Source organism: Dasypus novemcinctus, chromosome 4 (genome assembly GCF_030445035.2).
Source record: "Dasypus novemcinctus isolate mDasNov1 chromosome 4, mDasNov1.1.hap2, whole genome shotgun sequence".
NCBI lineage: Eukaryota > Metazoa > Chordata > Mammalia > Cingulata > Dasypodidae > Dasypus > Dasypus novemcinctus.
In genome coordinates this window covers 25,719,839-25,746,682 of record NC_080676.1, presented here as the reverse complement: position 1 = coordinate 25,746,682, position 26,844 = coordinate 25,719,839, and the positions used below count along the sequence as shown (strand labels likewise).

General features: G+C 38.8%; 2 protein-coding genes across 3 annotated transcripts in view; both read left to right on the top strand.

Annotated features, from left to right (window-relative positions):
- PLCH1 (phospholipase C eta 1) overlaps positions 1-26,844 on the top strand; it is a 288,838-nt gene that overhangs the window by 12,210 nt on the left and 249,784 nt on the right. The gene's annotated exons all lie outside the window — the stretch shown is intronic.
- LOC101441847 (14-3-3 protein theta) lies at positions 23,639-25,550 on the top strand. Its single transcript, XM_058295184.2, has one exon. The coding sequence runs from the start codon at positions 23,793-23,795 to the stop codon at positions 24,528-24,530; it is 738 nt and encodes a 245-aa protein (XP_058151167.1). The 5' UTR covers positions 23,639-23,792; the 3' UTR covers positions 24,531-25,550.

Below are 26,844 nucleotides of genomic sequence, written 5' to 3'. Positions count from 1 at the left end.
CATCTTAAGAACTCCTGAACATTACTACTTTTGGGCACAAAAAAGGGATGGTGCTTACTCTGGTTACCCTGGTGTGTAGTTGGGAAGGAGGAGAGAGGACATTTGGGTGGCGGTAAATTGCCCAGACATGGCAGATCTCTTCTTGGAGCTGCACTCCTCAGTGCAGAATGGAAGGGTAGGAAAGGCAGGCAAAGATGAGAACCCCATGGGCATTCCTGGTAGCAAGTTTCCTTCTCCTTCAAGTAGAGGTGTGTGTGTGGCGGGGAGTAGACTGAGGAGATGTTAAGATGCACTGGCGAAAGCCAGGGGATGCCCCCTTCTGGGGCAGAATTTTGGGATTCCTTTTATGTAGGAAGGAATTGGGGGCAGAGGTACTCTGAAATCCATTTCTAATATTTAAAAAGTTTGGAAATCTTTGGTTTAGTGACAATTAGCATGAACCAAAGGTTTTTTTTTGGATGTTAGACCTGCACCTATGATGATGCAATTAGAATTGTTTAAAAAAAAACAAAACCCAACCTGTTTGAGTGTTATTGGGAAAAGAATCTTTTTAGATATGCACAAATGTGTTAATACTGGGCTAGATTTCAAAATTGACAACCACTGAGAATTGAAATCTCATTACCAGTCAACCGGCCATTCCTTTGGGTATTGTCTTTTCAATGCAGTCTTAGTTTCCAACCCACATTGTATGCCCACTTATAAAATGAAGGGATATATAAGTAAATAAATGTTGGGAATATGTCAGCTCTAACATGGAAGGAGCATAGGAAGGTGGAAAGGACTGTAAATTGGGAAGTCTGGAGTCCTCTACTAACTGCCATACTCTGTAGCACTCTCTAAATATTCTCACTCTCTGTCTCATATACATTATTTATATGGAGATAAAATTGCATAGGTTTTAAGAGTACAATCTTTGGAAAGTAAGAAAGTAAGACTTTTTGAGGTCAAATCCCAATTCTGTCACTTGATAGCTGTGGTACCTTAGGTAATTATTTAACTTCTCTGTGCTTCAGTTTATCTAGAAAATAAAAAAAAAAATAAATGTATCTAGCCCTTAAGATCACTTTAAGGACTAAATAAAATAATACTTATAAAATGCTTAGCAGGATATCTGGCACATGAGACATACTAAAAAATACCCAGTAGTCATTACAAAGTAGCAAGGCACTGAGCTAGTAAACTTTTGGGTTAGATCAGGTCCTGATTTGGCTCTCAAACTGCATGTTTCCATGGCTTTAAATGTGAATTCCCAGAGTTGAGTTCTGTTCCCAGCAATATAAGTTGATCAACACTCCCACTGAAAACAACTTTAAAATGCTAGATAAAAAAGAAAGATCATTTTCTTAAATGCAATGAACCAGTAAGAAAGTAATGAATACTCCAGCTAAAAGTTAAGTGAAGGGGGGCCAGCTGAACACTGAAGCTGACTTGCCTGGAAGGCACTTGCCAAACTAGGTTAACCTGAACTTCAATTTTAATGGCCTTGAGGGCACAGAGGATAAGAGATAAGGTGAGACACCTAAGAGGAGATCTTTTAGTCATAAGAGAGGGACTATAAAAGCCTTCCTCTTTAGTGTAAGAAAGAAATAGAATAAAGCCAAAAACTAAAACCAAAAACGATTCACTTTCTTTCCAATTCCAGAAGACTGCAAGGAAAATCACCTGTCAGAAACTTTGGTGCTGAGTACATGACTGATTATTTGCTCCTGCAAATTTGTGATCCTAAACCAGCTCCAATACAGGTGTGCATCTGGAAAAATCTCAAGCTAAAAATTTGGTTTAAAGTGTTCCTATATTGAAAGAGTCCCTGGTACAGAGCAGAAGCCTTTTTTTTTTCTCTCTTGGAAGAACCTCTTTTTATCTCAGACTTAAGAATTCCCACAGATAAAATTACATGAAAAAAAAGTGTTGTAAGAAAAAAAACCAAAACACAAGATTGAAAATATGAGCTGAGGACAAGCACCTATAAAAACTAATTGAACTAATTTGAAAAAGAACCAAATAGAACTTATAAAACTAAAAATATAATAAATGAAAATAATAACTTAATAAATGTGTTTAACAATAGATTATTCCAATTGCGGAGGGAATTAGTCATTTAATTCCCTGTCTGAAGATAGTTTTCAGATGGCTTTCCATAGAGACATAGAGTTTAATCAGTATGGAAGATAGAGAATTAAGATTTCATGTAATTCTAATTCTAATTTCAGAATAAGAGAGAAAGTAGGGGAAGAGGCAACATTTAAAGAGATAATGGCTGAGGATTTTCAAGGACTGATTTAACACATCACTCCATATATTCATGAAGCCATGTGAATCCTAAGCAGGGGGAAAAAAAAAGAAATCCATACTTAGACAAAATATATTTAAATTGCAGAACACAGATGATAAAGAGAAGATCTTAAGCAAGGTCCATGGGAATAGGCAGCTTATCTTCAAAGACAAGACAAATTAGCTTGAAGGTGCAACAATAGAAGGCAGGACAGTAGGATATTATCTTTCACCTAGAGAAATTAACTCTCAGCATTGGAGTCTATACTCACTGAAAATATCTTTAGAGTTTTAGACTTAGAAAAACTATGTAGATGCTTAATCAAAGGATACATTTCAGGCAGAAAAAAATTATTTACAGATAGATGGTCTCAGTAAGAAGAAATGTGGAGAGCAAAGAAAGGGAAAATTTGTAAGTTAATAACAGATATTGGTTGTATGAAACAATAATAATGTCTTTGGTGGAACTGGATAGAATAAATATATATGACAGTGACAAGTTGGCAGGAAAAAAGGAGTTAATATGTTCTAAAGTTCTTGTATGATTTGGGAGGAGGTAACGATATTGATTTACTTTAGATAAGTAAAGCATACATATTAAAATTTGTAAGACTAATAAAATTTAGTAAAGGAATGAATAATTTTCCAGGTAATAAGGAAAAATTGAAATTAGAAATTTAGTAAATTTTTTCAAAGATCTTATTATTTATTTATCCCCCCCTTGTTGTTTGCAGTTGCTGTCTGCTCTCTGTGTCCCTTTGCTGTGCGCTCTCTGTGTCTGCTTGTCTTCTCTTTAGAAGGCACTGGAAACCGAACCTAGGACCTCCTATGTGGAAGAGAGACACTCAGATCCTTGAGCCACCTCAGCTCCCTGGTTTGTTGTGTCTCTCGTTGTCTTTCCTTTGTGTCTCTCTTGTTGCATCTTGTTGTGTTAGCTCGCTGCACCTGCCTGCTGTGCCAGCTTGCCTTCTCCAGGAGGCACTGGGAACTAAACCTGGGACTTCCCATGTGGTAGGCGGAAGCCCAATCACTAGATATACATTTGCTTCCCTTAGTAAATCTTGAGGGAGTTAAGAAAATGGAAAAGAAATATAGAATAGTCGGGACCAATAGCAAGCACAAAATAAAATGTAGATAAATCCAAATGTGTCAATTATTGCAATAAATCTAAAGGAATTAAAGATTGTCAGACTGGATGAAAAACTGAAATTCATATAAATGTTTATAAGAGACATGTCTAAAACATAAGTATACAGAAAGGTTAAAAGTAAAAATAAAAATGAGTAAATGAAAACAACACAAAACAAAACAAAAAGCTGGTGATATGCACATCAGACAAAATAGATTTCAAATGCCTAAAATGTCATACCAAAACATTTCTAGAGATAAATAGGATTTTTAACCATATTTGTTAAAAAATGCCAATTCATCATGAAGATAAATCAATTTTTATATATCTAGTAATACAACTTCAATATATATTAAGCAAAACTTTATAGAACTTGTAGCAGTTTGATATCGTTATGAATTCCAAAAATAGATACTGGATTATGTTTGTAATCTGCTCTGTACCTGGGCATGACTGAGTTATGATTAGGGTATTGAGTCTCAGTGGGTGGGGACTCACAGATAAAAGGCATCGCAAAGAACAGAGTTGGGGGTTTTCTGACAGGGTTTTGATGTTGGGAGTTTGATGCTGAAGACTTAAGCTGGAGCCCCGGGAAGTCAGCACACAGAGGAAAAAGAAGCCTGAGGAAGGAAGGAAACTTGAACCCAGAGAACAGTAAGCCCCAGGAATGTAAGAACCCAGGAAGCCTGAAATGTCGCAGACGTCGGCAACCATCTTGCTCCAAATAGACTTTGGTGAGGGAAGTAACTTATGCTTTATGGCCTGGTATCTGTAAGCTCCTACCCCAAATAAATATCCTTTATAAAAACCAACCAATTTCTGATATTTTGCATCAGCACCCCTTTGGCTAATACAGAGCTACTATGAGAAACACACATATTCCCAGGGAAACTTTTTTTTTTTTTTTTTTTTTTAAAGATTTATTCCCTGTTGTTTGCTCTCTTTGTCCATTTGTATTTTTCTCTGTCTGCTTGTACTCTCATTACACAGCTCTGGTAACCGATCTGGGGACCTTCCTGGGTGGGAGAGAGGCGATTACTCTCTTGTGCCACCTCTGTTCCCTGTTCTGCTACATCTTCTTATTTTCTCTCCTCTGTGTCTCTTGTTGCATCATCTTGTTGTGCCAGCTTTCTGCATTGGCTGGCACACATTCCTGCCTGGGCAGCTTTCCGATTTGGGATGGCAATCCCATGCAGGTGCACTCCTGCACGGGGTGACATTCCCTGCATGGGCTGGTACTCTGTGTGGACCAGCTTGCCCTCACCAGGAGGCCCTGGGCATTGAACCCTGGACCTCCCTTATGGTAGACAGGAGCCCAATTGGTTGAACCACATCTGTTTCCCCCAGGGAAACTTTTATTAATTTTTTTTTGTTAGAGAAGTTGTAGGTTTACAGAAATATCATAGATTAAATACATAAAGCACAGAGTTCCCATAGACCACCTTATTATTAACACTTTGCATTAGTATGGTGCATTTGTTATAATTCATGAAAGAACATTTTTATAACTGTACTGTTAATGATAGTCCATTGTTTACAAAAGGGTTAACTAGGTTGTATAGTCCTATGTTTTTTATAAAATTTTTATTCTAGTAACATATATACACCCTAAAATTTCCCCTTTTAACTACAATCACATATATAATTCATTGTTGTTACAATAATTACATTTATAATGTTGTGCTACTATCACCACCATCCATTATCAAAGCATTACTGTCAACCCAAATAGAAATTCTGTACAATTTAAGCATGAGCTCCCCATTCCCTACCTACAACCCAGTTCCTGGTGACCTATATTCTAGATTCTAACTTTACGACTTTGCTTATTCCAATTATTTCCTATCAGTGAGATCATAGAATATTTGCCCTTGGGTGCCTGGCTTATTTCACTTAATTTAATGTCTGCAAAGTTCATCCATGTTATCACATGAATCAGAACTTCATTCTTTTCTATGGCTGAATAATATTCCGTTGTATGTACCACATTTTAACTAGTCTTTGGTTGATGGACACTTGGATTGCTTCTGTCTTTTGGCTATTGTGAATAATGCTGCTAGGAACGTTGGTGTGCAAATATCTGTTTGACTGCCTGCTTTTAATTCTTTTGGATACTTACCTAGTGGTGGGATTTCAGGGTCATATTGTAATTCTATACTTAGTTTTTGGAGGAACTGCCAAACTGTTTTCCACAGTAGCTGCACCGTTTTACATTCCCACCAGAATTGAATGAGTTTTCCTATTTATCCACATCCTCTCCAACAGCTGTAATTTTTTTGTTTTATTTTTAATAGTAGCCATTCTAGAGGGTGCTAAATGGTATCTTACTGTGGCTTTGATTTGCATTCCCCTAATAGCTAATGATGTTGAGCAACTTTTCATGTATTTTTTAGCCTTTTGTGTATCCTCTGGAGAAATTTCTATTCAGGTCTTTGCCATTGTTTGCCTTTTTATTTTTGACTTGTAGGATTTCTTTATATATTCTGGATGTTTTTTTTTTTTTGAATTTTTTTTAAATTTATTTATTTATTTTATTGACTTTGTAATAATATTACATTAAAAATATATATGTGAGGTCCCATTCAACCCCACCCCCCCACCCCACCTCTCCCCCCGCCAGCAACACTCATTCCCATCATCATGACACATCCATTGGATTTGGTAAGTACATCTTTGGGCACCTCTGCACCTCATAGTCAATGGTCCACATCATGGCCCATACTCTCCTCCATTCCATCCAGTGGGCCCTGTGAGGATTTACAATGTCCGGTGATTGCCTCTGAAGCACCATCCAGGGCAGCTCCATGTCCCAAAGACGCCTCCACCTCTCATCTCTTCCTGCCTTTCCCCATACCCATCAGCCACCATGTCCACTTTTCCCAATCCAATGCCACCTCTTCTATGTGGACATTGGATTGGTTGTGTCCATTGCACCTCTATGTCAAGAGGAGGCTCAGATTCCACATGGATGCTGGGTGCAATCCTCCCACTTTCAGTTGTAATCACTCTAGGCTCCATGGTGTGGTGGTTGTCCTTCTTCAACTCCATCTTAGCTGAGTGTGGTAAGTCCAATAAATCAGATTGTAGGTGCTGGAGTCTGTTGAGGCTCAGGACCTGGCTATCACATTGTCAGTCCAGAGATTCAAATCCCCTAAATATATCTTAAACCCCAACATTAACTGCACCTCCAGCACATTAGCATGAAAGTCTTATGAAGGAAGATCCCATCTGAGTCCAGATTCATCACACATAAACACCATTTCCAAAGAGGGGCCATCTGACCTGGTAGTTAACCCCATCAGCCATGACCATAACTCCCATGGGTCTCTTTAGCCCTCAAAGGAACCAATATCTGGGGGTTGTATCTGCTTTATCTGTCTCTCTGACTCTGCTCAGTTGTGCATGAGGGCAATCCTTCTGCCAGCCTCCAGACTCTTTTTTAGAAACTCGTAGCCATATAAACTCATTTCTCCTTTCCATTTCCCCCTTACTTTAGGTCAAACAGCATTTTAAAGTCATGTTATTTTATGTAGACAGGGATATTCTGCTGATCCGCATTGAACCTTCCGTATAAGGTCATTTTCCAGTTGCATCATCAGTTGGTAGTTGATAGTGGTCCCTCGGTGCCAGGGAGGCTCATCCCCAGGTGTCATGTCCCACGCTGGGGGGAAGGCATTGCATTTACATGCTGAGTTTGGCTTCGAGACTGGCCACATTTGAGTAACATGAAGGCTGACAGGAGGAAATTCCCAGTCACAATGTTGCTCTAGGCCTTGTTCTTATTTTAGGCTTATCAGCTCACAAGCATAGTCATTAGCATCAGGGGCTCACTGTTGAACCCTCACTCCCTCCCGGTCCCCGCCGCTGTACCTGGGAGACTGTTGCTGCTCCCCTAGGGACCACGACAGAGCACCACTGGCCAGGAACCCAGTACCCCGCCTGCTGTGGTTTTTAATTGTTGCCACTATGAGTATATCCAAACATTACCATGCACCCTGGACATATGTTCTGTACAGCTCCCTGTCAGCCATATATCACCTGTCATTGGTATCCCATACCAGTATCCCTCCATTGCCATTGTTGAAACACTCTGTGATCCAGAACTCCCCGAAATTTGAAGCCCAATATAATGTCATGGTCCCTTACTAGGGAATGGCATATAGTGATGGGTTTAAAGGTTAGATAAAGAACTTGGATAAAGTTAGATAAAGAACTTAGATAAAGAATGTTGACTTGAAAAAATTCTACATCCTATCTTTTTCTTTTTCTTTTTTTTCCCCCTAATTATTCAGCTTCTCTTCACAGGAGTCCTAGACCACAGCAATGCATATATATAATATACAGCACTCCCATACATCCACCACAAAACCTTTTTCCTTCCACAGCGATACTCTTATACCCTATTCACATCATATTTACTTAATGTGATGTACAGAGTGTGAGACATTAGCTTTCTAACAAGGTGACATCTGTGCTTACATTATGGTGCATACTTTAGGATACACAGTTCTTTACATTCTTAGTTATCCTATGTTTTACATTATGGTTTACATTATCAGTCTGTCATCTCCTATATGTTATGGTGTAATATTACATGTTTTATATCCATCCTTGTGTACTCTCAAGAAACTCCTCTCTTACCCCCCATTTACCTTGGTTCCACACATTTAACATCCATTTTCCCTTCCACCTTGGTGCCCACAGTGACAGCCAGCCTCCGTTTCCTGAGGAGCCACTTCCAGAGATAGATGGAATGGTGTTCAGGGCCTAACTTGCTCAACTGCCCCAATGCCCTGGGAGCCACCCTTTCTCTCGAGGGATACAGTTCCCTCTATTTGATGGCATTAGTCCTCCCCAGAATGTGGGTCCACCCCCACTCTCACTACTTGGGTTTCTACCCCATGGTGTCACCCACTCTGGCAGAATGAGCATTTAGACATTCCCCAGGAGCCCGTTCTGCATCAGACCCTCCCCTCCGAGCATTCTAAACAGGTAACCCTCTTTATTATATTTTGATATGATTTTCTCGGCATTTTACTCTCCACCAACACCTGGCCCTCTCCTGTGTTTGTGTGCTACCCCTCCCTCCCCCCACTTTTGGGCAATGTTACCCATCCGTCCCTCCCCAGCCACCCTCAAACCCGCAAAGCCCCAACCAAAGGCAACCCCTTGCCCCCCTTTTATCTCTTCTTTGTGTTCATACTTACCACCATCTCGTCTTCAATTCCACCCCTGCAGACATCGGCTCATATCCTTCCTCCACTCTCTGATTTCCTGTAAGCCTATCATTCAGTCTCTTGCTATCTAGGGCAGCTTGTTTATTTCATATCATTGAGGTCATGTAGTATTTGTCCTTCAATGTCTGGGTTGCTTCACTCAACATAAGGTTCTCAAGATTCATCCATGTTATCACATGTGTTTGTAGTGTGTTTGTTCTTACAGCCGAGTAGTATTCCATTGTGTGTATATACCACATTTTATTGATCCACTCATCTGTTGATGGGCATTTGGGCTGATTCCAACTTTTGGCAATAGTGAACAATGCTGCTATGAACATTGGTGTACATATATCGGTTTGTGTCCTTGTTTTCAGTTCTGCTGGGTATATACCCAGCAGTGGTATTGCTGGGTCATATGGCAAATCTATGGCTAGTTTTTTGAGAAACCACCATACTGTCCTCCAGAATGGTTGGATCCTTCTGCATTCCCACCAGCAGTGGATGAGTGTTCCCCTTCCTTCACATCCTCTCCAGCACTTGTATTCTTCTGTTTTTTTTCATAGCTGCCAATCTTATGGGTGTAAGATGGTATCTCATTGTAGTTTTGATTTGCATTTCCCTGATAGCTAGAGATTTGGAACATTTTTTCATGTGCTTTTTTGCCACTTGTATTTCTTCTTCGGAGAAGTGTCTAAGTCTTTTTCCCATTTTTTAAATGGGTTGTTTATCTTTTTATTTTCAAGATATAGGAGTTCTTTATATATGCAAGTTATAAGTTTCTTATCAGATATATGATTGCCAAATATTTTCTCCCACTGTGTGGGCTCCCTTTTTACTTTCTTGACAAACTCCTTTGAGGTGCAGAAGGCTTTAATTTTGAGGAAGTCCCATTTATCTATTAGTTCTTTTGCTGCTCGTGCTTTTGGTGAGATATTCATAAATCCATTTCCTATTACAAGGTCCTGTAGATGTTTCCCTACACTGCTTTCTAAGGTTTTTATGGTCTTGGCTCTTATATTTAGGTCTTTGATCCATCTTGAGTTGATCTTTGTATAAGGTGTAAGATGGTAATCCTCTTTCATTCTTCTACATATGGCTATCCAGTTCTCCAGACACCATTTGTTGAATAGGCCACTCTCTCCCAGTTGAGAGGGTTTGGTGGCTTTATCGAATATTATGTGGCTGTATATGTGAGGTTCTATATCAGAGCTTTCAATTCGATTCCATTGGTCTATGTGTCTCTCCTTATGCCAATACCATGCTGTTTTCACCACCATAGCTTTGTAGTATGTTTTGAAGTCAGGTAGTGTGATTCCTCCAATTTCGTTTTTCTTTTTCAGTATGTCTTTGGCTATTCGGGGTCTCTTTCCTTTCCAAATAAATTTCATAGTTAGTTTTTCTAGTTCCTTAAAGAAGGCTGCGTTGATTTTTATTGGGATTGCATTGAATGTGTAGATCAGTTTTGGTAGGATAGACATCTTAATAATGTTCAGTCTTCCTATCCATGAACAAGGAATAGTCTTCCATTTATTCAGGTCTTCTTTGATTTCCTTGAACAATCTTGTATAGTTCTCGGTGTATAAGTTCTTTACCTCTTTAGTTAAATTTATTCCTAAGTATTTGATTTTTTTATTTACTATTGTGAATGGTATTTGTTTCTTGATTTCCTCCTGATCTTGCTCATTATTGGTGTACAGAAATGCTACTGATTTTTGCGCATTGATCTTATAACCTGCGACTTTACTAAACTCATTTATGAGTTCTAGAATCTTCATTGTAGATCTCTCAGGGTTTTCTATGTATAGGATCATGTCATCTGCAAATAATGAAATTTTGACTTCTTCCTTTCCAATTTGAATGCCTTTTATTTCTGGTTCTTGCCTCAGTGCTCGAGCAAGTACTTCTAAGACAATGTTAAATAGGAGTGGAGACAGTGGGCATCCTTGTCTTGTTCCTGAGTTTAGAGGGAAGGAGTCTAGGATTTCTCCATTGTAAACAATATTGGCTTTAGGTTTTTCATATATACTCTTTATCATGTTCAAAAAATTTCCTTGTATTCCAATCTTTTGGAGTGTTTTTATCAAGAAAGGGTGCTGTATTTTGTCAAATGCTTTTTCTGCATCAATAGATATAATCATGTGATTTTTTTCCTTCAATCTGTTTATATGGTGTATTACGTTGATTGATTTTCTTATGTTGAACCATCCTTGCATACCTGGGGTGAATCCCACTTGGTCGTGGTGTATAATACGTTTAATGTGTTGTTGAATACGATTAGCAAGTATTTTGTTAAGTATTTTTGCGTCTAGGTTCATTAGAGAAATTGGTCTGTAATTTTCTTTTTTTTTTTTTTTTTTAATTTTTTTATTTTTTATTGACTTTGTAATAATATTACATTAAAAATATATATGTGAGGTCCCATTCAACCCCACCCCCCCACCCCCCCCTCTCCCCCCCCCCCCCAACAACACTCGTTCCCATCATCATGACACATCCATTGGATTTGGTAAGTACATCTTTGGGCACCTCTGCACCTCATATACATTGGTTCACATCATGGCCCATACTCTCCTCTATTCCATCATGTAGGCCCTGTGAGGATTTACAATGTCCGGTGATTACCTCTGAAGCACCATCCAGGGCAGCTCCATGTCCCGAAGACGCCTCCACCTCTCATCTCTTCCTGCCTTTCCCCATACCCTTTGTCCATTATGTCCACTTTTCCCAATCCAATGCCACCTCTTCTATGTGGACACTGGATTGGTTGTGTCCATTGCACCTTTATGTCAAGAGGAGGCTCAGATTCCACCTGGATGCTGGATGCAATCCTCCCATTTTCAGTTGTAATCACTCTAGGCTCCATGGTGTGGTGGTTGTCCTTCTTCATCTCCATCTTAGCTGAGTGTGGTAAGTCCAATAAATCAGATTGTAGGTGCTGGAGTCTGTTGAGGCTCAGGATCTGGCTATCACATTGTCAGTCCAGAGATTCAAATCCCCTAAATATATCTTAAACCCCAACATTAACTGCACCTCCAGCACATTAGCATGAAAGTCTTATGAAGGGAGATCCCATCTGAGTCCAGATTCATCACACATAAACACCATTTCCAAAGAGGGGCCATCTGCCCTGGTAGTTAACCCCATCGGCCATGACCATAACTCCCATGGGTCTCTTTAGCCCTCAAAGGAACCAATATCTGGGGGTTGTATCTGCTTTATCTGTCTCTCTGACTCTGCTCAGTTGTGCATGAGGGCAAACCTTCTGCCAGCCTCCAGACTCTTTTTTAGAAACTCGTAGCCATATAAACTCATTTCTCCTTTCCATTTCCCCCTTACTTTAGGTCAAACAGCATTTTAAAGTCATGGTATTTTATGTAGACATGGATATTCTGCTGATCCTCATTGAACCTTCCGTATAAGGTCATTTTCCAGTTGCATCATCAGTTGGTAGTTGATAGTGGTCCCTCGTTGCCAGGGAGGCTCATCCCCGGGTGTCATGTCCCACGCTGGGGGGAAGGCATTGCATTTACATGCTGAGTTTGGCTTCGAGACTGGCCACATTTGAGTAACATGAAGGCTGACAGAAGGAAATTCCCAGGCACAAAGTTGCTCTAGGCCTTGTTATTATTTTGGGTTTATCAGCTCACAAGCATAGTCATTAGTATCAGGGGCTCACTGTTGAACCCTCACTCCCTCCCGGTCCCCACCACTGTACCTGGGAGACTGTCGCTGCTCCCCTAGGGACCACGACAGAGCACCACTGGCCGGGAACCCAGTACCCCCCCTACTGTGGTTTTTAATTGTTGCCACTATGAGTATATCCAAACATTACCATGCACCCTGGACATATGTTCTGTACAGCTCCCTGTCAGTCATATATCATCTGTCATTGGTATCCCATACCAGTATCCCTCCATTGCCATTGTTGAAACACTCTGTGATCCAGAACTCCCCGAAATTTGAAGCCCAATATAATGTCATGGTCCCTTACTAGGGAATGGCATATAGCGATGAGTTTAAAGGATAGATAAAGAACTTGGATAAAGTTAGATAAAGAACTTAGATAAAGAATGTTGACTTGAAAAAATTCCACATCCTATTTTTTTTTTTTTTTCTCCCCCCCCCCCCCATAATTATTCAGCTTTTCTTCACAGGAGTCCTAGACCACAGCAATGTATATATATAATATACAGCACTCCCACACATCCACCAGAAAACCTTTTCCCTTCCACAGTGATACTCTTACGCCCTATTCATATCATATTTACTTAAAGTGATGTACAGAGTCTGAGACATTAGCTTTCTAACAAGGTGACATCTGTATTTACATTATGGTGCATACTTTAGGATACACAGTTCTTTACATTTTTAGTTATCCTATGTTTTACATTATGGTTTACATTATCAGTCTGTCATCTCCTATATGTTATGGTGTAATATTACATGTTTTATATCCATCCTTGTGTACTCTCAAGAAACTCCTCTCTTACCCCCCATTTACTTTGGTTCCACACATTTAACGTCCATTTTCCCTTCCACCTTAGTGCCCTCAGTGATAGCCAACCTCCGTTTCCTGAGGAGCCACTTCCAGAGATAGATGGAATAGTGTTCAGGGCCTAACTTGCTCAACTGCCCCAATGCCCTGGGAGCCACCCTTTCTCTCGAGGGATACAGTTCCCTCTATTGGATGGCATTAGTCCTCCCCAGGATGTGGGTCCACCCCCACTCTCACTACTTGGGTTTCTACCCCATGGTGTCACCCACTCTGGCAGAATGAGCATTTAGACATTCCCCAGGAGCCCGTCCTGCATCAGACCCTCCCCTCCGAGCATTCTAAACAGGTAACCCTCTTTATTATATTTTGATATGATTTTCTCGGCATTTTACTCTCCACCAACACCTGACCCTCTCCTGGTTCGTATGCTACCCCTCCCTCCCCCCACTTTTGGGCAACGTTACCCACCCGTCCCTCCCCAGCCACCCTCAAACCCGCAAAGCCCCAAGCAAAGGCAACCCCTTGCCCCCCTTTTATCTCTTCTTTGTGTTCATACTTACCACCATCTCGTCTTAAATTCCACCCCTGCAGACATCGGCTCATATCCTTCCTCCACCCTCCGATTTCCTGCAAGGCTATCGTTCAGTCTCTTGCTATCTAGGGCAGCTTGTTTATTTTATATCATTGAGGTCATGTAGTATTTGTCCTTCAATGTCTGGGTTGCTTCACTCAACATAAGGTTCTCAAGATTCATCCATGTTATCACATGTGTTTGTAGTGTGTTTGTTCTTACAGCCGAGTAGTATTCCATTGTGTGTATATACCACATTTTATTGATCCACTCGTCTGTTGATGGGCATTTGGGTTGATTCCAACTTTTGGCAATAGTGAACAATGCTGCTATGAACATTGGTGTACATATATTGGTTTGTGTTCTTGTTTTCAGTTCTGCTGGGTATATTCCCAGCAGTGGTATTGCTGGGTCATATGGCAAATCTATGGCTAGTTTTTTGAGAAACCGCCATACTGTTCTCCAGAATGGTTGGATCCTTCTGCATTCCCACCAGCAGTGGATGAGTGTTCCCCTTCCTTCACATCCTCTCCAGCACTTGTATTCTTCTGTTTTTTTCATAGCTGCCAATCTTATGGGTGTAAGATGGTATCTCATTGTGGTTTTGATTTGCATTTCCCTGATAGCTAGAGATTTGGAACATTTTTTCATGTGCTTTCTTGCCATTTGTATTTCTTCTTCGGAGAAGTGTCTGTTTAAGTCTTTTTCCCATTTTTTAAATGGATTGTTTATCTTTTTATTTTCAAGATGTAGGAGTTCTTTATATATGCAAGTTATAAGTTTCTTATCAGATATATGATTGCCAAATATTTTCTCCCACTGTGTGGGCTCCCTTTTTACTTTCTTGACAAACTCCTTTGAGGTGCAGAAGGCTTTAATTTTGAGGAAGTCCCATTTATCTATTAGTTCTTTTGCTGCTCGTGCTTTTGGTGAGATATTCATAAATCCATTACCTATTACAAGGTCCTGTAGATGTTTCCCTACACTGCTTTCTAAGGTTTTTATGGTCTTGGCTTTTATATTTAGGTCTTTGATCCATCTTGAGTTGATCTTTGTATAAGGTGTGAGATGGTAATCCTCTTTCATTCTTCTACATATGGCTATCCAGTTCTCCAGACACCATTTGTTGAATAGGCCACTCTCTCCCAGTTGAGAGGGTTTGGTGGCTTTATCGAATATTATGTGGTTGTATATGTGAGGTTCTATATCAGAGCTTTCAATTCGATTCCATTGGTCTATATGTCTCTCCTTATGCCAATACCATGCTGTTTTCACCACCGTAGCTTTATAGTATGTTTTGAAGTCAGGTAGTGTGATTCCTCCAATTTCGTTTTTCTTTTTCAGTACGTCTTTGGCTATTCGGGGTCTCTTTCCTTTCCAAATAAATTTCATAGTTAGTTTTTCTAATTCCTTAAAGAAGGCTGCATTGATTTTTATTGGGATTGCATTGAATGTGTAGATCAATTTTGGTAGGATAGACATCTTAATAATGTTCAGTCTTCCTATCCATGAACAAGGAATAGTCTTCCATTTATTTAGGTCTTCTTTGATTTCCTTGAACAATCTTGTATAGTTCTCAGTGTATAAGTTCTTTACCTCTTTAGTTAAATTTATTCCTAAGTATTTGATTTTTTTATTTACTATTGTGAATGGTATTTGTTTCTTGATTTCCTCCTGATCTTGCTCATTATTGGTGTACAGAAATGCTACTGATTTTTGCGCATTGATCTTATAACCTGCGACTTTACTAAACTCATTTATGAGTTCTAGAATCTTCGTTGTAGATCTCTCAGGGTTTTCTATGTATAGGATCATGTCATCTGCAAATAATGAAATTTTGACTTCTTCCTTTCCAATTTGAATGCCTTTTATTTCTGGTTCTTGCCTCAGTGCTCGAGCAAGTACTTCTAAGACAATGTTAAATAGGAGCGGCGACAGTGGGCATCCTTGTCTTGTTCCTGAGTTTAGAGGGAAGGAGTCTAGGATTTCTCCATTGTAAACAATATTGGCTTTAGGTTTTTCATATATACTCTTTATCATGTTCAAAAAATTTCCTTGTATTCCAATCATTTGGAGTGTTTTTATCAAGAAAGGGTGCTGTATTTTGTCAAATGCTTTTTCTGCATCAATAGATATAATCATGTGATTTTTTTCCTTCAATCTGTTTATATGGTGTATTACGTTGATTGATTTTCTTATGTTGAACCATCCTTGCATACCTGGGATGAATCCCACTTGGTCGTGGTGTATAATTCGTTTAATGTGTTGTTGAATACGATTAGCAAGTATTTTGTTAAGTATTTTTGCGTCTAGGTTCATTAGAGAAATTGGTCTGTAATTTTCCTTTCTTGTGATGTCTTTGTTTGGCTTTGGTACTAGGGTAATGTTGGCATCATAGAAGGAGTTGGGTAATGTTCTTTCTGTTTCGATGGTTTGGAATAGTTTCAGCAGGATTGGTGTCAGTTCTTTCTGGAATGTTTTGTAGAATTCACCTGTGAAGCCATCTGGCCCTGGGCTCTTCTTAGTTGGGAGATTTTTAATAACTGATTCTATCTCTCTGCTTGTGATTGGTTTGTTAAGATAATCAATTTCTTCTTTCGTCAATATGGGCTGCTTATGTGTTTCTAGGAATTTGTCCATTTCCTCTAGATTGTCATTTTTGTTGGAATATAGTTTTTCAAAATATCCTCTTATGATAGTCTTTATTTCTGTGGGGTCAGTGGTGATATCGCCTTTCTCATTTCTTATTTTGTGTATTTGCATCTTCTCTCTTTTTTTCTTTGTTAGTGTTGCTAAAGGTTTGTCAATTTTGTTAATCTTCTCAAAAAACCAGCTCTTGGTCTTGTTTATCTGTTCAAGTGCTTTCTTATTTTCTATTTCATTTAGTTCTGCTCTTATATTTGTTATTTCCTTCCTTCTTCTTCCTGTTGGGTTACTTTGTTGTTGTTTTTCTAATTCCTTCAAATGTGCAGTTAGTTCTTCAATTTTTGCTCTTTCTTCTTTTTTGATATATGAATTTATGGCTATAAACTTCCCTCTCAGTACTGCTTTTGCTGCATCCCATAAATTTTGGTATGTTGTGTTATCATTATCATTTGTTTCAAGGTAGTCATTGATTTCTTTTGAGATTTCCTCTTTGACCCACTGTTTTTCTAAGAGTGTGCTGTTTAATTTCCAAATCGTGGTGTGAAATCTGGGCTTCTGTCCCTTGCAAATCTCCAGCTTGACTCCACTATGGTCAGAGATAATGTTTTGTATGATTTCAATCTTTCTGAATTCATTCAGCCTTTCTTTGTGGCCTAGCATATGATCTATCTTGGAGAATGATCCATGTGCGCTTGAGAAAAATGTATATCCTGCTGTGTTTGGGTGTAGCGATCTATATATGTCTATTAGATCCAGCTCCTCTAATATACTATTCAGATGTTTTGTTTCTTTGGTGATTCTCTTTTGAGATGTTCTGTCCAGAGTTGATAGTGGTGTATTAAAATCCCCCACTATAATTGTAGATGTATCTATTCTTTCACTTAGTTTTTCCAGTGTTTGCCTGACGTATTTAGAGGCACCCTGTTAGGGGCATAGATATTTATGATTGTTCGATCTTCTTGACAGATTTTCCCTTTCACTAAAATGTAGTATCCTTCTTTGTCTCTCACAATTGTTTCACATTTAAAGTCTATTTTGTCTGATATTAATATAGCTACTCCTGCCTTTTTTTGGTTTTGTTAGCTTGTATGATTGTTTTCCAGCCATTCACTTTCAATCTCCATGCGTCTCTGGGTCTAAGATGTGTCTCTTGTAGACAGCATATGGATGGGTCATATTTCCTTATCCAATGTCCCAGTCTGAATCTTTTGATAGGTGAGTTTAATCCGTTGACATTCAGTGTTATTACTATCAAGGAATTATTTGTGTTAGCCATATTTTGATTGGATTTGTGTTTGTCATATTTTGTATATATTTTTTTGTCTTTTTTTTTGTTGTTGTTGGTCGTATACTCTCCTCCAACTCTGCCTTTCCTGTTTTTTCCTTTCTTCCTGCAGAACTCCCTTTAGAATTTCTTGAAGGGGAGGTTTCTTGTTGGTATACTCTTTCAGTTTCTGTTTGTCTGCGAATATTTTGAACTCTCCATCATGTTTGAATGCTAGTTTAGCTGGATAGAGTATTCTTGGTTGGAAATTTTTTTCCTTTAGTACCTTGACTATATCATACCACTGCCTTCTTGCCTCCATGGTTTCAGAAGAGAAATCAGCACTTAATCTAATTGAGCTTCCCTTGTATGTGATGGTTTTCTTTTCTCTTGCTGCTTTTAGGATTTTCTCTTTGTCTTGAGCATTGGATAATTTGACAAGTATATGTCTTGGGGTGGGCCTGTTGGGGTTTATGACTTGTGGAGTGCGCTGTGCTTCTTGAATATGTACATCTGTCTCTTTCAGTAGATTTGGGAAGTTTTCAGCCATTATTTCCTGCAACACTCCTTCTGACCCCTTTCCCTTCTCTTCACCTTCTGGAATGCCTATAATACGTATGTTTGAGCGTTTTGCATTGTCATTCAGGTCCCTAAATCCTAATTGGATTTTTACTATCTTCTTATTGACCCCTTCTACTATCTGTTTGATTTCTGATGTACTGTCTTCCACATCACTAATTCTCTGCTCTGTCTCTTCTAGTCTGCTGATATTTGCTGCAAGTGTATTTTTGATTTCTTGAACTGTGGTGTTCATTCCCATCATATCTATTATGTTTGCGTATGTCTGCAATTTCCCCTCCAAGTGATGTCTTCATGTTGTTAACCTCTTTCATTACTTCGTCAAATTTGTTGGTGATAAATGTTCTGAGATCTTTCATTGCTTGTGCCAAATTTTGCTCCCCTTCGTGATTATTGGTTTGTTGATTGGATTCAGCCATGTTTTCCTGATTACTGGTTTGGTTTGTAGATTTTTGTTGCTTTCTGGTCATCTCTTTATTTTGACGGATTTAATCAGTTCCTTAGCTTCTTTGTCTGCTCTTGGAGGTTAATTAGCTGTTATTTTTGCATAGGTGTTATATCTTCTCTTTGTCACTTTTTTCTTCTTATTCTAGTTACTTGAAAGCAGCAGACCCGGGCCTTTGCTCACAAATCTCCTCAGGCTTCTCGTGGCGTGCTCTCTATCCGCCCTTCGTTGGCGCATGCGCGTTTCCTCACACCTCCCTGAAGCCTATATTCTGGATGTTAAACCTTTATGAGATATGTGGTTTTCAGATATTTTCTCCCATTGAGTAATTGTCTATTTTCTTTCATCATAGTCCTTTGATGCACAAAATTTTAAAATTTTGATAAGAATCCACTGTCTCAGTTTGCAAAAGGCTGCCATGAAAAAATTACCAGAAATGAGTTGGTTTTTATAGTGGGGATTTATAAGGGTAATAACTTTCAGTTCTGAGGCTGTGAAAATGTCCAAAGTCAAGGCATCATTAGAGATGCTATTTCACCAGAGTTTGGTTGCTGGGGATCCCGGAATCCTGTTACATGGAAGGCAGGATGGAGGCCGAACTCTGCCAAGGTCCCTGCCTTCCCCTTTAGGCACACCTCCTTGAACTCAGCTTGGAGCAATCAGGCATATGGCGCTTCTCTTCCTGGGCTTGTCTCTTTCAGCTTGTCGGCTGATTCCACCCACCCCTCTCAGCCTCTCTCTCACATGGCATAGTCAAAATGGCAGCTCTCTTTCCTCGGGTGTTTCTGCTTTCAGTTCTCATTTATATAAGACCCCAGCAAGAGGACCGAGGAGACCCAACTCGGGTCACGCCTCACTGACACAGTCCAATCAAAGGACCACACCCACAAGAATGGATTAGTTCTAACAACATCAAGTGTGAATCCTCTAACTTTATTCTTCTTTTTCAGGATGGCTTTGCCCATTTGGGGGCCCTTACCCTTCTGGATAGATTTGATTACTGGCTTTTCTGTAAAGTAGACTGTTAGAATTTTTATTGGGATTACATTGAATCTGTAAATCATTTTGGGTAGAACTGACATCTTAATGGTATTTAGTCTTCCAATCTTTGAGCATGGAATGCCCTTCCATTTATTTAGATCTTCTTTAATTACTTTTAGCAACACTTTGTTTATAAATGGAATTTTTTTCATTTCCTCCTCAGATTGCTTATTACTAGTATATAGAAACACTACTGATTTTTGCATGTTGATCTTGTACCCTGCTATTTGCTGCATTTGTTTATTAGTTCTAATAGCTTTCTTGTCTATTTTCAGGGACTTTCTATATATAGGATCATGTCATCTGCAAATAGCGAAAGTTTTACTTCTTCCTTTCCAAATTGGATGCCTTTTTAACTTTTAAAATATTTTTTTCCTTGCCTAACTAGTGAGAAATTCCAGTACCATGTTGAATAATAGTGGTGACAGTGGGCATTCTTGCCTTGTTCCAGATTTTAGAGGGAAAGCATTCAGTCTTTCACCATTGAGAATGATAGCTGTGGGTTTTTCATTTATGATCTTTACTGTGGTGAGGAAGTTTCTTTCTATTCCTAATTTTCTAGGTGTTTTTTTTTTTTTTATCATGAAAGAATACTGGATTCTGCCTATTGCATTTTCTGCATCAATTGAGATGCTCATTTTTTCCCCCTCCTTTGTGGTGTATTACGTTAATTTCTTATGTTCAATCACCCTTGCATACCTGGGCAATATCCCACTTGGTCACAGTGTATAATTCTTTTAACGTGCTGTTGGATTTGATTTTCTAGTGTTTTATTGAGGATTTTTTCATCTGTATTTTTAAGGGAAATTGGTCTGTAATTTTCTTTTCTTGTGGTATCTTTACCTGGCTTTGGCATTAGGGTGATGTTTGCCTCTTAGAATGAGTTAGATAGTGTTTCCTCCTCTTCAATCTTTTGGAAGAGTTTGAGCAGGATTGGTATCAATTCTTCTTGGAATGCTTGATAGAATTCCCTGTGAAGCCATCTGGTCCTGGGTTTTTCGTTGTTGGGAAGATTTTGATGCCTGATTCAGTCTCTTTACTTGTAATTGGTCTGTTGAGATCTTCTGTTTCTTCTATAGGCAGTGTAGGTTGTTTGTTTCTCGGTATTTGACTATTTCAACTAGGTTGCCTAATTTGTTGTCATACAGTTGTTTATAGTATCCTTTTATAATCTTTTTTATGTCTGTAGGGTCAGAAATAGTGCCCCTCCCTCTCTCATTTCTGATTTTATATTATTTCATTTATTCTGATCTGTTTTTCTTTCCTTCTGCCTGCTTTGGGTTTAGTTTGCTATTCTTTTTCTAGTTTCTCCACTTGTATAGTTAGGTCTTTGATTTTACCTTTTCTTCTTTTTTAATATAAGCATTTAGAGCTATAAATTTCTCTCTCAGCACTGCCTTTGCTGCATACCATACATTTCAATATTTTGTGTTATTATTTTCATTCATCTCAAGATATTTACTGATTTCCCTTGTAATTTCTTTTTTGATCCATTGATTGTTTAGTAAGAGTGTGTTATTTAACTTCCATATATTTGTGGGTTTTCTAGTTCTCTGCCAGTTATTGATTTCCAGCTTCATTCTATTGTGATCAGAGAAGATGCTTTCTAAAATTTCAATCTTTTAAAATTTATGGAGAATTGTTTTGTGGCCCAACATATGGTCCATCCTGGAGAACAATCCATGTGCACTTGATAAGAATTATATCCTGCTGGTTTAGAATGCAATGTTCAGTATATATCTGTTAGGTCTAGCTCATTTATCATATTACTCAAGTTCTCTGTTTCCTTATTGATCTTCTGGTTAGATGTTCTATTTATTAATGTGAGTGCTTTAGAGGTGTCTGTTTCTCCTTTCAGTTTTGCCATTGTTTGTCTCATGTATTTTATTTCATTTTTTCATTTTTTATTTATTCATTCCTCTCACCTCTTTCCCATTGTTTGCACTCACTGTCTGCTCTCTGTGTCCATTTGCTTTGTGCTCTCTGTGTCTTCTCTTTAGGAGGTACCAGGAACCAAACCTGGGGCCTCCCATGTGGTAGAGAGGTGCTCAGGCACTTGAGCCACTTTAGCTCCCTGCTTTGTTGTGTCTCTCATTGTCTTTCCTCGTTGTGTCTCCTTGTTGTTTCATCTTGTTGTATTACCTTGCTGCACCTGTCTTGCTCATTTTCTTCAGGAAGTACTGGAGTGAACCCAGGACCTCCCATGTGGTAAGTGGGAGCTCAATCACTTGAGCAACACCTGCTTCCCTGTCTTGTATACTTTAGTGCACCATGGTTATGTGCTCATATATCTATGAGCTTATCTATTTATGATTGCTCTTTTTTAACTCTTTTATTCTAGATTGTGCCCTTCTTTGTCTCTTGCAACAGCTTTTGACTTAAAGTCTATTTTGTCTGATATTGTATATTACCCCAGCTCTCTTTTGGTTACTATTTGCTTGGATTATCTTCTTCTATATTTTCTCACTTTTATCCTTTCTGCTCCTCTGTGCCTTTTGATTGAGAAGTTTAATCCATTAACATTCAGTGTTAGCAAAACTTATTTTAGTCATTTTGTCCTTTGGTTTTTATATGTCATATCTTTTTTTGTCTCTTCCTTTATTGCAACATCTTTTTCTATATAGTTGATCTTTTGTGATGCATTTGATTGATCCCTTCCTCATTTCTGTTTCTGCATATTTTTAAAATACTTTGTGTTTTCCCTGGCATTTGTATTATACAACCTACATTTATAGTATACTGTTTTGAAAAACAAAACAAAACAAAAACCCCACTAACTTAGCTTCAGTAGTCTACACAGTCTTTGCTCTCATGTCCCTCTGTTTCTTCCCTTTATGTTGTTTTTGTTCTACTTTACTACTTTATATTTTGCATGCCTATTATCAGAAAATATGTGTTTTTCTTGTTCAGTTGTTTTCAGACCCTTATAGGAATTAAAGAGTAGCATTGTATATTGAGGATACAATACTATTGGGTCTTACATATACCCTTTTAGTTACCCTTACTGATAATCTTCATTTCTTCACATTACTCCAAGCCTCTCTCTTCTGTCTTTTCCTTTCAACCTGAAGAACTCCCTTTAGCAATTCTTGTAGGTCAGGTCTTTTGTTGATGAACTCTCTTTTTCTGTTTATCTTTGAATATTTTAAACTCTTATTTTTGTAGGATGTTTGGTGGCAGTTTTTCTCTTTCAGTACCTTAAATATATCATATCATTGCCCTGTTGCCTCCATGGTTTCTGATGAGAAATTGGCACTTAGTCTTATTAAGGATCTCTTGTATGTGATGAATCATTTTTCTCTTGCTGCTTTCAGAATTCTCTCCTTATTTTTGTTATTTGGCATGCTGATTAGTATTTCTTGGAATAAGTCTATTAGTATTTATTTTGTTGAGAGTATGTTGCACTTCTTGGACCTGTATATTTATATCTTTCATAAGCATTGGGAAATTTTTGGTCACTCTTTCCTCAAATATTCTTTCTGCTCCTTTTATCTTTTTCCTTCTGGGACACACATATTGCTTGTGTTTGCATACTTTGTGCTGTCACTCAGTTCCCTGAAATACAGCTCAATTTAAAAAAATTATTTTTTAAATTGATTTAATAAAGTATACAATTCATCCAAAGTGTTCAATCAGTGGTATTTGGTATAATCACATAGATGTGCATTCACCACTTCAATCATTAGAGCATTTTCATTATTTCAATAATAATTATATTAATAAAAACCAGACAAACAAATAAGGAAATTCTTCACCTCTCAATCTATGTTTCCCTTGCTGTACATGGCTGCTATTTCTGGCTATTTTTGCACAATTATTTATTAAGCAGTTTTATTGCAATATATACACATGCTGTACAATCTATTGAAAGTGTGTAATCAATGGCTTTTAGTATAATCACAATGTTGTGCTTTCACCACCTCAAAAAATTTTTAGAACCATTTCATTACTCCAAAAAGAAAAACATCAGAAGTGGAGGGACTCACATCGCGGCCGCCAGGACGGGAAAGGCTGCCGAGGAGGCCTCTTCCTGAGCCGGGTCGCTGCTCGCCGCCCCGCGCGCCTCGCCCGCTCTCTCTCCTCCCCGGCCCTCGCCCGGAGCCCCACACCGCCGTCCCCCGCGCCAGCCATGGAGAAGACGGAGTTGATCCAGAAGGCGAAGCTGGCCGAGCAGGCCGAGCGCTACGACGACATGGCCACCTGCATGAAGGCCGTGACGGAGCAGGGGGCCGAGCTGTCCAACGAGGAGCGCAACCTGCTCTCGGTGGCCTACAAGAACGTGGTCGGGGGCCGCAGGTCCGCTTGGAGGGTCATCTCCAGCATCGAGCAGAAAACCGACACCTCGGACAAGAAGTTGCAGCTGATTAAGGACTATCGGGAGAAAGTGGAGTCGGAACTGAGGTCCATCTGCACCACGGTTCTGGAATTGTTGGATAAGTATTTAATAGCCAATGCAACTAATCCAGAGAGTAAGGTCTTCTATTTGAAAATGAAGGGAGATTACTTCCGGTACCTTGCTGAAGTGGCATGTGGTGATGATCGAAAACAAACGATAGATAATTCCCAAGGAGCTTACCAAGAGGCATTTGATATAAGCAAGAAAGAGATGCAACCCACACATCCAATCCGCCTGGGGCTGGCTCTTAACTTTTCTGTATTTTACTATGAGATCCTTAATAACCCAGAGCTTGCCTGTACACTGGCTAAAACGGCTTTTGATGAGGCCATTGCAGAACTTGATACACTGAATGAAGACTCATACAAAGACAGCACCCTCATCATGCAGTTGCTTAGAGACAACCTAACATTATGGACATCAGACAGTGCAGGAGAAGAATGCGATGCAGCAGAAGGGGCAGAAAACTAAATGCATACAGGGTGTCATCTTTCCCCTCAAGAAACCTTTTTACACATCTCCATTCCTTATTCCACTTGGATTTCCTATAGTAAAGAAACCCATTCATGTGTATGGAATCAACTGTTTAGTCTTTTCACACTGCAGCTTTGGGAAAACTCCATTCCTTGATTTGTGTTTGTCTTGGCCTTCCTGATGTGCAGTACTGCTGTAGAAAAGTATTAATAGCTTCATTTCATATAAACATAAGTAACTTCCAAACACTTATGTAGAGGACTAAAATGTATCTGGTATTTAAGTAATCTGAACCAGTTCTGCAAGTGACTGTGTTTTGTATTACTGTGAAGATAAGAAAATGTAGTTAATTACAATTAAAGAGTATTCTACATAATTTCTTAATTTCTACATTCTCTACCTTACTCTTCTTCAGGGATTTCCTTTCAGTAAGCAACTTTTCCATGCTCTTAATGTATTCCTTTTTAGTAGGAATCCAGAAGTATTAGATTGAATGGAAAAGCATTTGACATTTCTGGGCTGGGGGTCACAAATTGAAATGCCTCCTACATAATATATATTAAGGAAGTCAAGTATATCTGTGGCAACAGGGAGTTTCTTTATTCACTCTTCACATGCTGCTGTTTAAGTTGACAACTTCCCTTCCCAATAAAAATTCACTTACACTCCTGCCTTTGTAGTTCTGGTATTCACTTTACTATGTAATAGAAGTAGCATGTTGCTGCCAGAATACAAGCATTGCTTTTGGCAAATTAAAGTGCATGTCATTTCTTAATACACTAGAAAGGGGATATAAATTAAAGTACACAAGTCCAAGTCTAAAATTTTAGTACTTTTCCATGCAGATTTGTGCACATGTAAGAGGGTATCCACTTTGTCTAGTGATTGTTGTTTAGAGAGTTGGACCACTATTGTGTGTTGCTAATCATTGACTGTAGTCCCAAAAAAGCCTTGTGAAAATGTTATGCCCTGTGTAACAGCAGAGTAACATAAAATAAAATAACATTTTATAAACCATTTCCTATGGTGTTAAAACAAATTGCCTACACATATTTTAAGGGACTACAATCTGAAGTTCATTGATCCCTTTTATCTTCTGTAAAATGTAGTATGCATTGTGATATACTTGTCTAGGGATGCCTAGAAATGTATAAAATTGGGACTACATTTCTACCATAGATCAGTCTCATGGGCCATCTCTTTTTCCTCAGTTGTAAATGATACTTGGTTAAGTGTTATATGGAATAAAGTGGACATTTTAAAACTAAAAAAAAAAAAAAAAAAAAAAGAAAAACATCATATCCCCTAGCATGCCTCCCCTAGCCCTACATAACCACTAATTTAATTTCATCTTTATAAATTGCTTTATATTTGTATTTTATGTAAGTGGAATCATGCAATATGTTACACAATATATTTAGTTCATAGTGGCGCATTCATATAGTATTTGTCCTTTTGTGTCTGGCTTACCCTCCAGACTCACAGATGTTGTCATATGCTTTACAAATTCCTTTCTTCTTGCAGCTGCATAATATTCTGTCATATGAGTGTACCACAGTTTGTTTATCCATTCATCGGTTGATGGACACCTGGGTTGTTGCCAACTTTTAGAATTTGTGAAAAATGCAGCTGTGAACATCGATGTGCAGAAGTCTGCTCTTGTCACTGCTTTCAGTTCTTCTGGATATATACCCAGTAGTGGTATTGCAGGGTCACATGGCAAATCTATATTCAACTTCTTTAGGAACTGCCAAATAGTTCTCCATAGTGGTTGTACCATTCTACATTCCCACCAACAGTGAATAAATGTTCCTATCTCTCCACATCCTCTCCAACACTTGAAGTTCTCTGTCTTTTTAAGAGTGGCCTTTCTGATAGGTGTGAAATGATATCATATTTTAGTTTTTTTTAAAAATTTATTTTATTTATTCCCTCTCCCATTGTTTTATTTTTGCTTTTGCTGTCTGCTTTTTGTATCTGTTCATTGTGTGCTCATCTTCTTATTTTAGGAGGCATCCGGATCCTAACCCAGAATCTCCCATGTGGGAGGGAGGCCCCCAATCACTTGTACCACTTCTGCTCCCTGCTTATTGTGTCTTTCATTGTGTTTCCTCATTGTGTCTCTTCATTGCATCGTCTTGTTGCATCAGTTTGTTGTGCCGGCCCCTTATGTCAGCTTGCTGTCTTGCTCATATTCTTTAGGAGGCATGGGGAACTGAATTTGGGACCTCCTATGTGGTAGGTGGGCACCCAGCTGTTTGGTTCACATCTGCTTCCCTCATTGTAGTTTTGATTTGCATTTCCTAATCAT